The sequence below is a fragment of the Dermacentor albipictus genome, chromosome 1 (assembly GCF_038994185.2).
Source record: "Dermacentor albipictus isolate Rhodes 1998 colony chromosome 1, USDA_Dalb.pri_finalv2, whole genome shotgun sequence".
NCBI lineage: Eukaryota > Metazoa > Arthropoda > Arachnida > Ixodida > Ixodidae > Dermacentor > Dermacentor albipictus.
The window spans coordinates 215626440-215644007 of NC_091821.1; the positions used below are offsets into that span (position 1 = coordinate 215626440).

The window sequence follows — 17568 nt, forward strand, 5'->3', positions numbered from 1 at the left end:
CTCTGGTTTAATTTAGACCACTTGGTGTTCTTTAACGTGCATCCAATGCACGGTATGCAGGTGTTTTTCTATTTTGCTCCCATCGAAATGCGGCTACTGTGGCTGGGATTCGATCCTGTAATCTCAGGCTTAGCAGCGCTGCACCAAAGCCACTAAGCCACCATGGTGGGTCGGGGTGGTATTAGATGGACTGGAAATAACAGGGGGAGGAACAAAGGAAAGTTTGGAGTTATGAGAGTAAAGGCAACGGGGTACTGGTTTTGAGTTCTATCAAGGAGTGCAGAGAACAGCCGGAACCAGGTAAGAATTTACGGACATAGGTAGGTGTGGCCAATCCAGTGTGTCTGGTTTTATAAGAAAGCAGGAACTATTCAACTGATCTCACTGAACTTTGAAAGAAGTTGGGAGAGTATTTTGACAATAGCTGCGCCACATTATGCTCTAGCCTATTCTCCTCCTCCTGCCTTATGAAGATAGGGCGAGAGTGAGCTGCACATACACAAATATGCTGCTAAGGAAAGCAGTTTCTGCCCTTACAAAGATAAGTCTTCTTGTCAAAACGTTGGCTTAACTCTTTTGTTACCACACCTATGGAATCGATAACCTTGACTGCCAGTTTTTCTACGCATATTTAAAAATTTCCGTTGGTATTCAACCCACAACACTTTGCCTCGTCTGAAAGGACAACTGAACTTTAAATATTTGTCACATTTGATAATTTTGATCAGATTGGGGAGTCAGGAAATATAAAACTTCGACTGGAGATATTGTCGAAAGTAGCCTCCAGTGTTCCTAGCACTTCCTCAATAAAATGACAAAAAATTTACGCTTTGGTCTACTCGGCAACATAATTTTTATATGACAGCAGCAGTGAAGACACAGAAGCTTCTGTTGGGTGTCTAATTTTCTGTTCAGATTTCTATGCTGTTTTAACGATGTCTCAAATAAAGGTACTGTATATGCTCATGTAACGGCTGACCTCATCTAAGGGCTAACCTTGTGTAAGGGCTGCACCCCTAACGTTGGAGAGCAAAATTTTGGAAAAGAAATTGAAAACATCCCACCAGAAAGTGAAATTAGTTCTGTTGCTGCTAGATGACGCTAGCTGTTTTTTCATTGACACCACTCAGGCCGTTGCCGTTACATCATTATTACTTTGTCTGGTGCATCATCTCTGCTGTGTTGGCAGTTTCCAGTCAGATCAATGGCATTTCACCTCTAGGGAAGGGAGCCTTGTTTGTATCAGCACTGGTCAGGGACGATGGGCCGGCATCTGAGGATGTTTACTGCAGCGTTGCGTCATTTGCACTTCTGTTACTCTCAGCTACACTTGCGGAAACTGTACGAACCTTTAGCAGGCCTTCATCAGCCTACAGTAGATGTTAATGAGTGCCACTTATATTGATAATTGGGTTTAATTAATATCAAGTGCAGTTTTATTTTTCCCATTGTAGGTTGCTTTTATCCATTAGCATTATGACAGCTTATGTACAAATTGTTTTGAAGTATTGTTCCCATCATATGAAGTTTTCCTTTGCACAAGAGGGCGCACACTCGATTTCAGACAGACCTTCAACCGAAGATTGACTTGCACTCTAATCTTAAATATTGAAAACCGTCTGTGCAAGTGCCCTAATTTATTACTTTACAGTGTTGTGCAACACTCTATATTATTGTGCAGCAGTGTACAGGAACTAAATAAAGCATGTGGAGGCTCCAGCACCAGTTGAACGCATACTAGACTGCCTTGCTAGCACAGAATAGCTGATTGAACGCAATGTTCATGGATGAGGAGGCTTCTGCATGCACCCTTATGTGACAACAATTGTTCCACAAGGCTTAAGAATACAGTAAAAAGTGAAATATGAACCAGCTGCATGCTGCAAAGAGAAAACGAGTGCTCCTTGTACAACAGGAACTTACCCGTTTTCACAATTGCGAAGCTACGGCTTTCTTGCATAGCATGGGCATCACTATGGCTACTATTGATGCTAACAAATCTTCATAAAAATTTTCTTGCATTGATCTGTCTTACAAAAGTTAGGAAGTAGGAGCTAGGTGCATATTTTGTACATTTTGGATTTTTTTACTCTCTGTACTTAAACTAAAAATAGCAAATTATTACTTTCATTGTGTTTCCTGAGGTGCTTGTTTCATTCACATAAGAATTTTCAAAAACTGTCTAAGCAATTATTCCTGCTTCACATCTATTCAAAACATCAGTGATCAGGCTATAATTTTATGCATCATGGTATATGTTGCAACTACCATGTCCTAAGATGAAACAACAAAACACAAAAGCACTGAAAATGAGCATATTTCTTGTGGTAACAAAAGAGTTAGTGACATCCCTTGCTCAATTATTCCTCATCATTTGAAGTTTCTATCTCCCTTTCAACTTCTGTCTTGTTTGAATGCAATGAGTGAAATATGAAATTTTGGTTCAGATATTAGAAGGCTGCAGTGTTAACATAGAGCTTTGAACCTATTAAGACTAGAATCTCCTCTTTCAGAATATTTAGCCAAATGAGTAACTGGTGTAATTAAGCTAAGGCAGCAAAATTGAGGTCTCATTAAATCAATGTGTGAACCATTTATACAACTACTGAATAGTGGTGCATTTTTCTCCCCGACAGCCTGGCTCTACAAATGGTGTTGAAGCTACTCACTTAACTGCAGCTCGCCTTATCAGCTCCGGCAGCAGCACCAACAGGGAACGTGGTGTGTGTGGCACTAGCAAGTTGCACCGGTCCCAGTCCACTCATGCAAAGGATGAGCCCAACTTATCAGACTACGACAACTGGCTAGATGGCAAGGATCCATGCAATGTGCATGTGAAGTCATGGAAAAGCAGCAGCACCCATTCAGTTGTGAGCTGTCCACCTGTGCTGCTTCCCAAGATGCTTGTGACACGTGAGCAGACCTCAAGCTCTGACAGTGATAATAATTTTGGGAGCCTGCGTTCTCTTATGTCCTGTTTCACTTTAGGCTCCCACCGTAAAAAGAAGCGTAGGAAGAAAAAGAAGAAAAGCCATCGTCTGGTGATTGTGACAGGCTCAGACAACAGCAATTACTGTTGTTCTGGCGGAAGTGTAGCTGCTGCACAAGTACAGCCACATGTGTGTGAAGGTGACCACAACATTCGGCATTCTTCTAAGAAGCATAGTGCAAAGGATCTGGCTTGTGTATCTAATGGGCAAAAAGCCATCTGGAGGTATTCTCTGCAAGAACAGGACATGCAGAGAAATGACGCTTCTTGCAAGGAGCCTGTTGCCACACAAATTGCTGAGCAAAAGTCGCCACCAAAGCTTCCGCCAAAGACCTCCACTAGAAAGAAACGCTTGGCTCCACAGCCTCCTGGTGGCAGTATTACTCCAACTGGGACACTGCCGAGGAAACAACCAGTGCCTCCTGTGGCTGTTCCTTGTAGCTCATCTTCACACAGCACTGACAGCCTAAGTTTGTCCCGACGACGATCTCACAAAAAGCCGGCACCACAGCCACCCAGATGTGATGGCTGGCATTCAGTAGCCAAGTCAGGGACTCTCCCAAGTGGAATACAGAAAGGATTATATGCCAATGAAGCCACAGAGGATAGCAAAGCTGTGATTACCTTGAAAACACAGTCACTTCCCATGGGCGATGTCAACATACCTGGCACCTCTGCTGTTCGTCTTTATTTGCTTGAAAGCCAGCGTGGTCAAGAAGCTAAAGAAAAACAAGAATTTGGAAAAAATTTAGCTGACTTGGTGGTCAAGCCTGACCTTCCTGTTAAAAATATTCCATGTCCTGTGTCCTATATGGGCAGTGACAGCACTGAGTCTATTAGATGTAGTAGCTCTATTCAGAATAAGAACAATAATGACAGGCAAAATATTAAAACAGTTGATGAGATGGACAAACCAGCACTTTTGAGACCAGTGGCTTCAGAAGGTGAAAAAAGGGATGCTCACCAACATCAAGCCTCCAATCGTGAAGTGAGATCGTCCACTCTGCCACGTACAAGGCAATGCCCTCCCATTTTAGAAGAGGAGGAGCCATATGCCAGCACAGTAGTAGGTGGAGAATTCAACAACTTGGAATCTGTACTGAAACGTAATTCGAATGTGTTTGAGCTTTTAGATGCTTTTAGCAAGCTTGAATTGAATTCTGATGAGACTCAAAAGGACAGTGAGCCTGAGTCACCAAAGCACTCTAGAAAGCAAGTGAAATCACTAAAGTCACTTTTTCAGAAACACCCAACAGATGCCAGCAAAGTTGTTTCTACAAAGTGGACATATACACCAATGGAATCCAAGAAAGAGAATTTCTTGACTGCTGTAATGCCTGGATCTGCCATTGCTGCAAGACTTGAAGATAGGGGAACAGCAGATTCCAAGATAGAAAACAGTGATGCAAGTTCATGGGGTTCAGAGCCAAAGTGTGTGAAGAACGTGCCATCTCAGTTGCCTTTGAATACACAGTTGGCATCCTGTAGAATGAACCTCAAACCCGTTAGCCACTCTCCTGACTTTGGCAGTGTGTTTTGCAAGCTGCGTCCACAAGCAAGTAACTCTTCCGCTGGAAACCCACCTTGGGTATGTTCGCCCTTCAAAGGTGCACATTATATTAGAACTAATGCAACTAACTACCTGTGCTTTCAATCAAGTTTTGCTGCTTATACTGAGGGAAGAATATATACATGGCAAAATATATAATATTACTACAGGGAGGCAAAATGCCTTTTATTCACAAAAGTTTGTCAGAATGTACTTAGACATTAATGTAATTGTTGTTTATTGCATTAATATGTTATTTTTTATAATCATATTGCTCTTAAGAATTTGTCTTAACAGGGACCATGTATACGTGGCCTGCTCATACGTATGTATGTGCATGCATGTGTGTGCCTGCACACACATTTGTGCATGCATGCATATGTAGGCAAAGGAAATAACAAATATGTGAATTTGAAAATTTAGTCAACTAGCTCATAGCAGCACAGGTCATCATTCTTTGCATAGGATCATTTTGCTTTCTAGAAAGGACAAATTTTTGTAGGCTGAAGGAGTGGGAGATGCCTTCCTCCAAAATTTGGTGGGAGGCCCAGACTTCCTGACTTAAAGCCCTGGTAAAACCCATGTTGCTGGCTTTTGTCATGCATAATTGCCTATGGCGTACATAGTTAACACAAGTTTATACAGTTGACTTCCAATAATTCAACCTTGACAATACCAACAAAATTGATTGAATTATCTGGCGTGTTCAGTTAAAGAAGTAGCAGGAAAAACATGCATACACACTGCTGCTTCACTTGGCCATATTTACCCTATTCTGACATGACCCCGAATCTAACACACACCTAATTTTATAACAAAAGTTATGTGGACCCTACGCACTGTAGGAATCGATGTAGGCAAAGCTTTCTGTGCTGTTTGCATTCATTGATGATAATTGGGGGTGATTTTTATGGTGAATGTTTAAATTCATCATCATTTAGTGCAGTACTAGAGTGGTGAGTTGATAATAAATGTATCTTGTGTGCATCACTTGTATTCCTCAGCATAGATCACAGAACACACCGCCAGATGTGCTTGCCTGAGTTGTTGTTGTGTGACATTGCTCATAGCCTGCGGGAAGGTTAGCACTATCATTGCCTCACATGGTGCAACGCATCTTGACAAAAGTGTTAAACATTAATTAAATTATGGGGCTTTACTTGCCAAGCCCACAATCTGGTTATGACCCACACGGCTGTGGGGGACTAAATATTAATTTTGATCACTTGGGATTATTTAACATACACCTAAATCTGAGTACACAAACATTTTGGCATTTCGACCCCATCAAAATGCGACTGCCACTGTTGGGATCGAACCCATGGCCTCGAGCATTGCCATTGCCACAAAATTACTGCAGCGGATACAGAAGTGTTGATTTGATAGGTGGCCGCTTCCGTAGTGTCTTCTGTTGTCTGCTTAACAAATATCCAAGGGTTCTTTTTTTCTTTCTTCAAAAATAGTGGGAACTTACTGTAGCCAACCTTGAATTTAAATTTATCCAGTTTGTTTGTAACTGCTGCCATGTCTAGTAGTAGCATTTCCTTGCCTTCTTAGGCCACCTTTTCCCTCTCCCACCCACCCCCATGTATGCAAGAAAAGAGTGGCAAGGCTGTAATTCACTTGTTTCATGACTGCATCAGTTCTGCCCATTCTCCTCTTCCTACCTCTTTATCATTCTGTCTCTCCTCCGAACTGTTGCATGTTAGTAGAAAGTGCTGTAGTTTCTGCAATGCTTTTAAGTTGGGTCACGGATAATTACAGCAGTCAAGAGAGTATTGTGGTGATGCCCAGGGAGCTCTAGAGGGCATTATTGCAACACAATGGAAAGGTTCATACGAGTTTCTCGTGTTGCCGTTCCTCTATGCCACGCTCCCTCTTTGAACCATCCCCAGACACGGCATGCAAGACAGCGACAGCAGTAGCAGTGGAAAAGTCAAGAGAAGAGGCAAAGAAAGCTTTGCTTTAAAAAATTTTCCATTTCTTTGATTTTTGGCAATCAGGTATATGATGAATCCTGCTGAGTTTATCTTTACTGAATAGAAATTTATCACTTATTATACATCATCAGCAATGCCATTCAGCCTTTTATTGCTCTCTATGGATGACAGCACGCCACCTTCCCTAAAGTCCATTAAGTTTGATATTCAGCATTTCTTGAACCCCTCCAACAATTACAGACAGGATGGTTGCTCACACTTAAACCACTTTACCAGTTCATTCTGTGATGCATGCAAGTCTCTGGAGCATCAAAAACACATGCTTTGACTGTGTTGCCTCTCGCTTACCATGTAAAATAACCTAATTTTGAATAAACTTTTCTAATTAAAGCCTGAAAGTGGCATATCGTTGCTACTGTCCTACACTAGACTCACCTAAACCTGTGTAAAACTGGGGATGCTGTTGCTCTGTGAAGTAGCTAGGATATATTGAATGCTGTAGACTATTTCTTTCACCAGCAGCACTGTGGAACTTATGATGACATCTGGCATTAAAAGCTTGAAGTAGTAATCATAATAATAATAAAAAAATGTTCAAAGTTAAATTGGGGTCGTATTCATAATATGAACTTTAAAAGTGTGGTAGCATGCGTAAGCTTACAATGTTAACTACAGTGTAGCTTCAAGCTGCCTTATATATAACTTGCACTTTTGTAACGATTGACAATGTTTGACAGATTTTGAAAGTGGCTGAGCACTGCTTGCTTAGCGTGTGTTTTACACCTTCCATGTAAGGCTTGCTGCAGATGCCTAAGTATGGAAAAGGATATATTTGGCATTCCTAGACGTAAAATGCTTCTTTGTTAATGCAGAAACACCAACTGCAAGCTGGGAAAGGGCTGCCAGACGAACCAAGACCAAGTACCTCAGAGCTGCCAGCTGTGGAGACTAAAAATAAAACTTCCGGAGGGAGAAAAGAAGGCGGAGGGGGCCGTGTTGGCGAAACTGCCTCGTGTGCAGTGGTGGCTGCCACAACGGCATGCTCATTTGAAATGATGGCAGGCAAGGCCATGCCTGTGTCTTTATCCCAGGCCTCTACACAAGCCAGTGCTCATACGAGTTCAGGTGGGTTTTTCCTTTCAACTTTAACTCTAGGTATTTGTCTGCAACTTTTTGTTGTGTGTTGCTTGGATATTTCATTTGTTTTCCTTCCTGGACTTGAGGAAGCCTCTTGTGTGGGGGCCTTCCTCTTCTAACAGAGTATGTCGCGTATGATTCAGTGACAGGATTTTACTGTGCTGATCTGACACCTTGTGCATCTTTTCCTATTTAAGAGTGGACAATTTTGCAAGGACAATCAAAAGAAAGCTTTTACTTAAGTTTACCTAGCAGCCCAGCCTTCAGGTGAATAAATATGTCAAAAGCTTGTTCTTTTTACGGAAAATGAAGATAAATTTCACCTCTTGTTTGTACTGTACTGTTGGAGAAGTGTGGTGGCTATTCACACACAAAAAAAAAAAAAGTGCTCCTTGAAACATCATACATTCTTAGATGTGTGCAGTTTTACGTATAATGAAAAAAACTTAGTGCATTATTGACATGTTGAAAAATTATCCACTTTACTCTTGAAATATGAAATTTTGTGTTGTTTACATATCCAATAACTGCTAAAAGGAAGGAGGCGGGGGATCTGAGGTGCACTTGCATGGTGAAGTACAATGACGTATCTTATTTTTTAGGAAGGCAACGACCACCTGTGCACCCAAATTCTCCAACTGCTCTTATGCAAGCAAAATTACCAGCTCTATTTCGGCAGCTTGAAGAAGCAATTAGCAAAGGCGAGCATGACAGAGCTGCAATTTTGGCAAGGGAGCTGGCTATGTACAAGGTCTCTTGTTCACTGCGTCGAGTCCGGAAAGTAGCACCAGACCCTAAGCAGTTTATGTGAGTGTCAAGATCGATGCATGTTTTCTCTTCACAAAGTTTTCTTTTTTAGAAGGTATAGATTTTTATCTGTAATAGGCAGAATAATGGCATGGTACTTTAGGAGCCATTTAATTATGCATGAAACTCAAGGCCCTGACCCTTTTGTTCCCTAGAAACAGTTAAATGAAAAAGTATAGTGAAATTTGTGTAGTGTAGCATTAAATAGCGTTGTGACAATTATTTTCTGAAAAGTTAAATCTTAATTGTCGCATATTCCTTTGCATTCACAGAGTAAAAATGTATGTTGAAGACAGGAAGTCTCATGTCGGTCCCATTTCATTGCCAGTCCATCCAGAGATGACTGTCAGCAACCTTAAGAAAAAGGTTGGTGTATTTTGGTTGTATGAGTGAGCTTTTGTGGTTTTTGAATCATTGGCAGCCAGACATCAAATTGTAGTTTGATTTGTATAGCTTTGTTTATGTAGACTGTCAGTAATTTGAATTAATCTTCATCTGTTAACTTGTTTTATTTCGACAGTTTGTTTATGCTACAGTCAAATGCCATTTTTTCTTTATTGCTACAGCAAAAAAAAATTGTTGTTTGTGCCTGTTCTATGAAATAAGCCATTTGTCTTTAATCACATTTTCAAACAAGACAAAGGGATCACAGGAACATGTAGACTTTAAGTGACCAATAGTAAGTGAACAAAGTAAGTTTTAGCCTGTAGCCAACATTTTAATGAGAGTGCTTCTCTATGTCAGGGCAATAACTGCTTTTATTGGCAAGGTTATACAGCCATCTTTGCGAGAAGCCTAGGTAAGCAGGCACAAAAGAGTAAGGTGAGGCTTGCTGGGTAATGCAAGTTGAAATGTTCAAAGGGAGCGATGAGTTGTTGAGATAGTGAGTGAGTAGGCGGGTGTGCCGCAGGTGCTTGCTGTAGTGGTGGTGGTAGGGAAAAAAAAGGAAAACAACCTAGGAGGGAAAGAAAGAAGCTGTTGTATGTGAGCAGAACTGTCACTCTGGTGGACATAGTTTTGTAAGACGACAGAAAGTAAGCCAAGATAAGATTTGGATGGCAAAACAACATGAATGAAGAAAGAAAGAAAACAACTTCAAGGGGTATCAAGAGGTGTCCACTCAAAAGTAAGAAGCTTTAACAGGAAAATAAAGCAACGAGCACAAACACATCTTGTCAAAAGCTGAGAAAGAAAAAGAAATTGCCCAGATGTAAAGCAACATACTATTAAATGAACATGAGCATACTAAAATTCATGAATGAATGAATGAATGAATGAATGAATGAATGAATGAATGAATGAATGAATAAAACTTTATTTGAAACGGCTCTTCGTCCTTGGTATCCGCTGCTTCGGTGCCATGTGATTATGTAATAGTTAAAGGAGAGGAATTAGTAAAAAAAAAAGAGCATGAGCTGTAAAAAAGAAAAAAAAAAGAGAAAAGGTTAGCTCTGTTCTGACCAGATGTAAGACTGCTAAATAGCCAGCAGCATATATACTATTTTACTAGTCATTAGTTGCGACAGTGTAAGTGAGAGATCTTTGTTGTGCGGACAAACTAATAAGAAAACCTGTAGCAACAACAATATTTTTGTCAAATGCATAAATACCCTTAAAGTAACCCTAGCTGCTACAAATGACCTACAAAACTTGCTAAATCAGGCCTACAAGGATGCATCTAAATTATAAAGGAGATCGGCATTACATAGAAAACAACCTAAAGCACAATCCAGGCAGCCGCTAGCTTTTATAATAGAGTGCTCCATTGTGCTCCAAAACATAAGCAATATCCTACAGAAATATCATCCACTAATATCAAACAATGAATGTATTAGAAAAGTTCCTTGAGGTACCAAAGGTCGCCTGTCTCCATAATAAAAACTTTAAAAATATATGTATATTAGCGAATGCGAAAGTCAACCCTCAGCGTATTGCCAGTGTAGCAGCTGCTTATTCTCACCTCAGGGCGAAGAACTGTAAGCACCTTCGAAATGACTTAAAAATTAAAAGCACTACAAATGACTAGTTGCTTGAAATTATATCTAGCTTTACCTGCACAAGCTTGTTCATTTATATGCTGGAGTTCTTGTTCTGCAATAAAAGAAAAGTCACAGTTTTGCCCGAAAGGCGAAGCATTGATTTCGAGAGCAGATTAGTAGACAGCTATATGAAGTAAAGATAGTAGTTTTATTGGCTGTATAAACTTGTGAACATTCACTAACTAAATTAACAAGCATGGTGTCGCATGCACACAAGCAAACATAAACAAACCTCACTCGATGACTGTGCAGACTCACTGTCAAAATGCCAGAGTGAGAAAGCGCGGCAGCGACAGCGACAGCGAGTGAATTGACCTTCGTGCTGCCTCTCACTTCAATGTGAACTAAGTGGCAAGAACACAGCACACACGAAACTATCAGCACTCAGTGCACTCTGTTCCCATCGTAGATCGCTTTCAAGGTAGGGCCCGCGCGACCGCGCCATATGCAGCCACCACCGGAGTAAAATGCCCCCTCCCCTCCCTTCCCGCTCCTCCCTCCCTTCCATCCCCTCCTCTTCCCCTGGTGCCTTGTGCATGATAAAAGATGGCGCGCTTCCTCCCTGCTTTCCTCCCTTGTAAGCGCAAGATTGAGCCACCATCGTCGGCTCACCCTCGCATGCTTTCACTCACACATACAGCATATGGCATGCGGCAATGATGTTATGGCCCTTAGACTTTATATGGAACGCCAGGGCGATGGCAGAAATGCACCTGGAGTGTCCATATAATTGCTACTGCAATAATATATCAGCAGTACAGGACAGCGCTGCCAGTGAATGTCAGATCATATGGATGTTGTAAGAATGCAGCCAAGCAACTTATCAAAGCAGTCGCTGAGCATTTACTTATTTTTTTTCTAAGGATGCAAGGACAATAAATGTAAATGTTTCTTAAAGCAGTGCAGCAGTTACAGCTGTGCATGTGAGCATACTGCTGCATCTGCTGTCTACGTGCATGTATGTGTGCATGAAAAGGAGTGAAGTAAAGAGATAAAGTGGAAGCTTGGGTGAGTTGGGCTTGAGAAATGGGCACAGTAATGTGTTATTCTGGTGCAAGAAACATGCCTAGTCCTTGTTTGCACCTGCTGTGCTGTGACTTTCCATCACCATACTCATTCCCTCCTCAAGGACACTGGTGAACCAGCACTTGTTTTCTTGTGCGCCAGGCATCTGCAGGGAATGTTTTACAGCATGCACTGCAGCAAGTGCACACTCACTGTAGTAGATCTGAGTGCAGGATGCACCTGGCGGTGCAAAGGGATGAGTGCTGGTTAGTGCACGCTTAAAGACAAGAGTACTGCACTATACTTCAATGTGAGGCCATCAGAGCTACAGTACCACGAAAGGATGTCAGAAAGAGATGTGAAAACACTTTAGCTCAAATCAGTGAGAAGTAAACAACACTGTATGGATGAATGGATGGATGAATGAATGATGAATGAATGAATGAATGAATGAATGAATGAACGCTCAACGACACTACATGATACACCAACTGGCCCAACAGTCTACATTTCTAAACATTGATGCATCCAAACCATGTTATGCGAAGCCTTTCATGAGAAATACCCTCTCTGTCTAGAAAATTCTCTTAAGGTACTGTAAAATCATGTTGGGGACCTTTTATGATGTAGTTATGGCAGCGAAAGATGTCACTTCTGGAAGTAACTCTAAAAGTATCATCCTTTGTTTGACTGTAACATTGCAACTGTTTGAAATTTTACATATTTGCTTCCTGCACTTTTTCTGTTCTGCCATAGCTATCTCTTGCGACATTCTTGTCATATCACTGCTTGATTTAACTTTTTTGTTTGCCATATGGAATGATAGATTCATCACCTATCATCGTTCAGGCTGTTGAGTTATTAGGGAGCAATTTATTCAGCATGTCTATTTCATATAGCTGCTATATTCTGCCAGGTTGAGACTGAGTACAACATTCCTGCAAGGGTTCAGCGATGGATCCTGGGCAAAAACCTGGCCACTGATGATGGGGCTACGCTGGAACACTTTGGTGTGAGCCACAGTGCGTGTCCAGTTTTCCTGTACCTGGTGAGCCCAGCAGAGGAGCTAAGGGCTGAAGAGGTGATCCGAAACAGATGCTGGAAGCCCCCAGATAGCATTGCTAGCACTGAAGAAGGCGAGGAGTTGGCGAATACAATAGCCAGGCATGAAACCTCTGAAGCATCAAGTACTTTGGATGCCCTCCTCAATGACCGTGCAGCAGGTTAGACAATCTTTTTGTCACAGAAAGCAAGTTACTCCAGCATTCAGCGTGATAGATAGTATTGAGCTGTGTTAATCCAGGCCTGGATGAAGTAGCCACTCATGACAACTACAAGTCCATTTGCTCACAAATTCTTTTGTATAGACAAGACAATCTCGATGAGGTGGCACCTCTGTGCCTTGCTGAAGGTGCCCTGTGGTTAAAAAAACTTTTCCTTGGTGGTCGCACACAGCCCTTTGTCATCCGTTTGTTTACATTGATTCTGTGTGCTCTCTCGTTGCACATGGTGCTCGTGCTTGAACTGCACGTTCAGTAGCAGTACATGGACTAGTTGGGAAATGGCAGTGTGTAGACAACGTTACCATTTTCCAGTAACTGTCTGATGCAGAATACCTTTTTCACGGTTGGAACACCTAGAAAGGTGAGCATCTGCTGTGCCTCTCATTTTAGGACATCAAATAAAATGTGGACATCAAACATTATTACAAATGCCAAGTATGTTTTGCACATCAGCGACAACATTTTCTGCAACTGTCAGCTTGAGATATATGCTAATCCAATGCAAAAGAAGCCACCTTGCTTAAGAGATGTGAGGGGAAAAAGGAACAGGTACTGTTTATTTATTTCCGGTTCCGATTCAAAGCAAGAGAAGCCACCATGCTTAGAAATGTGTGAAACAAATATGAGCACTGTTAATTTCTTTCTGATGTGAAGCACACAAATAACATTCTTGGGGTGCTGAGTGCCATTTAAAAAAATCTTTTTTTGACAGGCGCATTTTTATGTGAACAATTACTTTTTTATGCTGGTCTACCTCAGAAACACGGGTGCAATGTCTTGTGCAGCCCATTTCAATGACTTTGTATGCATTAGTCGCATGTCTCAACATGCCCAACCATTTTAAGAAGGAAATGACATCACAAAAATTTATGTTGTGCAATTACAACTTTGCGCATTTAAGGAAAAGGAAATGTCAAGCAGCTCATGCTACCCATCTTGCGTAGTTCAAGAACGCTTAGAATCACTTATTAGGTGAAAGGCGTATTTAAAAGAATGATAAATTGTCTTTCTTTTGGCTACCAGCTACATGCAATTATTAGTGCAAAGACTTCATATGCAAAGGCTTATGAAAATAGATTAAACAAAGTGTTTAATGATAAACAGTGCACAATAGCGGTATGACAAGACCACATGTGTCATCGTGGAAATGCAGCCATCAGTTGCACGTGCTTCAGCGCGAACAGGGGCATGGTCACTCCAATGGAACGGGATGCGACCTTTGCCATTCAAATTTGACTGCTAGGGGAGGAATTGGCATTGGTGTCTCAGGCATAAACTTGAGGTTGCCTCGCCTATTAGTCCTGTTTAGGTCTTCATGAGTGTGCTAGATAGCATGTTGCTTTTGTAAAAACGAGAAATATTATTGTAATGCTGAATGGACGTTATGGTTTACTGTGACAGGGCTCACCAGAAAAAAAAGCTTTGCAGCTGAATTAAAATTCATCCTGGTTCAGGGCATCTGGAAAGGCATTGGTCCTGGGTTCAATCCCCTGGATCAGAACTTTTTATTCAACTGCAAAGCTTTCTTTCTGAGAAACCCGTATGGGCTTCCTTCATAGCTTTGCACTACTGTCGAGTGAATGACAGTTCTCCCTTTCAGTAACCTTCCTCCACCTTCTGGGCTTTCACAGAACTACTTTGCCATATTCAGTGTTCTTGTCCTGCGATCTGCTAGCCTCCTGGTTAGCTTAGGTGGTAGAGTGACCACCCCAGTAAGGCGACGGTCCCATATTCATTCCCTAGACTAGGACAAATTTTTATTCAGCTGTGAAGCTTTGTTTCTGAGAAACCTGTATGGGTTTTCTCTGCAGCTTCCTGCTACAGTCAGGTGGATGACAATTTTTTCCTTTCATAACTGTTGTAGCCGTACATTTATGTCAATTACCTGATGCTTACATGTGTCTATGTCACCTCCTTATGTAATGGTATTGGGTCCTTAAGAAATAAATACATGAAATTTAGTCATTTACAAGACTCTGCTTTAAATCCAAAAACCTAATGAACCTATTACACAGTGCCTCATGTGTTAGTATCTTGAATAATGTGACCTCCATGCCTGTGTGGCTTTTGTTATTCTTAGGCGCTGTTCTTTTGGCACTTTTGTTTCTTGCTTGTACTAAGACCTTTTGTTTTAGCTGTGCCAGAGTATGCATTTTCCTGCTGCTGAGTTGCTCAAGTATAAACATTTCTGCTTGTAAGAGCTCCAGAATGGAAATATCGCTGCTCCAAAAAGTGCTCCAAGGCCTTTATTAGATGTCTCACGTATTGAATCAGTGAACAGCTTTGGATTGTTTTCTTTAACATAATATTTTGTTATCTTTTAGGGTGGACCTGTCAGCTGTGTGGCATAAATAATACTGAGCCAGACACCTGTGCAATGTGTGGTGTTGCAATGGTTGTTGATGCCACTGATCATACTGATATGGATGCTAGTCGCCCAAGTGTGGGTCCTGACCATAATGTTGAAGCTGCACTTGGTTATAACACTGAACCCAGTGAAGTACATGACCTAGCACATGACCAACTTGAGGCCAATAACAGTCATGCTGAAGTTGACTTTCCACTCAGTCAGGTAATTTTGTTCTCACATTTAATTTTTATATTTAACGCACTTGAGCGATTTGCTGAGTTATGCCACTATGAGTATATATTTTTTTGTTTATTCAAGTCTATGAGAGACTTATGAAAAACTGGTAAACATACGACTAATAATTAATTGCATTGCTGTAATTCAAATATGGTAAGTTCTCCTATTGAAAAGATCACTTTTAGAGGTGTCGACTGACCATTTTTGTGCAATCATTGACATTGCATCTAGAAGAGAGCAATTTAAGGTCATTATAACATAAGTGCTTGTATTTGTGTATTTCATTCTTTTTCTGTGTTTCTAGAAGTGCACTGCTTCAACAACAATGGTAATTGAATTGAATTGAATTTTATTCCTCGCTCATTCAAACAAGGATAGACTGAGACTAAAGGCATAAAGCCTGACAAAGGTCTCAGCCCCCACGAACGACAGGTTCAACAGCAGATCACACACATATGCACAATTTCGCGCGTTACAACAGCGTTGGTTTCTGTGAAAATTCATGGTAGCAATGTCCATGGTCATTCGATTCTTCAAATGTATAGTACAATTTACAGCAACGGCTAAGTACAAGTAAGCATTTGAGATTCTAATGGTGTGCTAAAATTGTACAATTATACACTAAATAAACGTCTGCTAATTTATGTAGCAGTATAGAGCAACAACATGTGCAAAAAATAAATTAAAAAACATCATAATTGTGTGCCAAAAGTAATAAACACAGGGAACAGTACGTGGATGCAAACGTATTTGTGTTAATACAAAACCCAACAATAGATATTAAATGAAATCATATGTGAATCCTGAAAAGAAAAAAAAATATGTAATTCATGGCAGAAACAGTAATGAACTAGCTTACTAATTATCTCCTTAGCATAACATTAAAATGATTGCAAATTTGCTGTATGCTCAGTGTGCACTTTTCTGAGCTTGAAAGCTTCAAGATCTGCTTAGGAAATTATTTATCTGTGCTGAGTCAGTTTGCAAGCCAGCATTGATGCACCTTGTTCATTTGTGCCACAAGCTTATACATTATGTATGTGCCTTGTCATCAGTGAGGTGGCGGCTTCACAGTGCCCATGACACTTTGTGGCTTAGTTGAATGCTATTTCATGCTTTAGACCAGCTGATGCAGCCAGATGATGTGGCAGTTTTTTTCCCAAAGGTCTTTGTTATACTCTTGTCATATGGACAGTCTCACTGACCATTGAAGACAAAGGCTGTTGCAAATTTTTGAGGGACACATGGCACTGCCACATGGAGCATTTTGTTGCTCACAGAGAACTTGAATGCATTATGACAGATCCATAAATACTTCGTTTAGCGCAATACAATAAAGCGCATTGTCCTGTGGCCTTTCTTGTGTCCGTTGTATAGCGCTAAACGAAGTATTTATGGATCCACACCAACTAGCCCGCCAACGCATTGTGCATTATGACAGGTAATACTGTAAGGGGAATGGCAAAAGGGGGAAGGCATATTTGGGGAACACTCAGAATAAAGGACCATCATTCATCTTAGAAGAAAAAGGAAGGAAAAGGCATAAAACACAAGCACATAAACAGCAAGCTACGGAGAAAAAAATATTGAAGAAAGTAATTTACACCTGACTATCTGCCAAGTGGGTGTTATATCTAGACAGCAAAAATTTAGTGTGTTCAGTACATTATGGGAATAAGCTTGGAGAATGTGTTTGTACTGCATATCTGAGCTACTATAATAGGGCGATTTCATTTTAAATTATTTATCTTATGTAATTGTTCGTCACTTCACCACATAGCATGTCACATGTACACCTTGTTTAAGGTGTGATGTAGGTCCAGCAGCATGCTACACCCTATCGGGGGTACTTGAGCTGGTTTCGGTTTATCACCCAGTCAATTAAATAAATGTGGTTAGCCTACATGCTAACTAGATTGAGATTAAGCATCGGGATGAGCTTTGCGCATTCAGAGCACACAGATGGTTGATTTGTAGGACAATTTAAAAGTGACCTAGACGGCTGGACAGTTTAAATTTCCTGGCTATGTTTTCACTTCACTGACAGCACAGACCATTGCTGTTACGAGCTGCCTGTGTAACTGTTTTACCCGCCGTGGTTGCTCAATGGCTATGGTGTTGGGCTGCTGAGCACGAGGTCGCGGGATCGAATCCCGGCCACGGCGGCCGCATTTTGATGGGGGCGAAATGCGAAAACACCCGTGTGCTTAGATTTAGGTGCACGTTAAAGAA

The 17568-nt window shown here is 41.1% G+C and overlaps 1 protein-coding gene and 1 long non-coding RNA gene across 10 annotated transcripts in view; one reads left to right on the plus strand and one right to left on the minus strand.

The window, feature by feature from the left end:
• The window catches only part of LOC139054193 (ranBP-type and C3HC4-type zinc finger-containing protein 1-like), a 114541-nt gene that overhangs the window by 74248 nt on the left and 22725 nt on the right, over positions 1 to 17568 (plus strand). For 5 of the 6 annotated variants that reach the window (XM_070530868.1, XM_070530870.1, XM_070530871.1 and 2 more), the window contains 6 exons: positions 2637 to 4577; positions 7351 to 7603; positions 8218 to 8422; positions 8695 to 8788; positions 12383 to 12689; positions 15074 to 15321. In XM_070530868.1, coding sequence (XP_070386969.1) covers positions 2637 to 4577; positions 7351 to 7603; positions 8218 to 8422; positions 8695 to 8788; positions 12383 to 12689; positions 15074 to 15321 — 3048 coding nt within the window. The remainder of the gene's footprint in view (positions 1 to 2636; positions 4578 to 7350; positions 7604 to 8217; positions 8423 to 8694; positions 8789 to 12382; positions 12690 to 15073; positions 15322 to 17568) is intronic. The other variant, XM_070530872.1, reaches the window with a different exon arrangement.
• Positions 9121 to 17568, minus strand: part of LOC139054197 (uncharacterized) — a 246171-nt gene continuing 237723 nt past the window's right edge. For 3 of the 4 annotated variants that reach the window (XR_011511064.1, XR_011511065.1, XR_011511062.1), the window contains exon 5: positions 9718 to 9837. This is a non-coding gene — a long non-coding RNA (uncharacterized lncRNA). Of the gene's footprint in view, positions 9378 to 9717; positions 9838 to 17568 lie in introns of those variants that run through there. The other variant, XR_011511068.1, reaches the window with a different exon arrangement.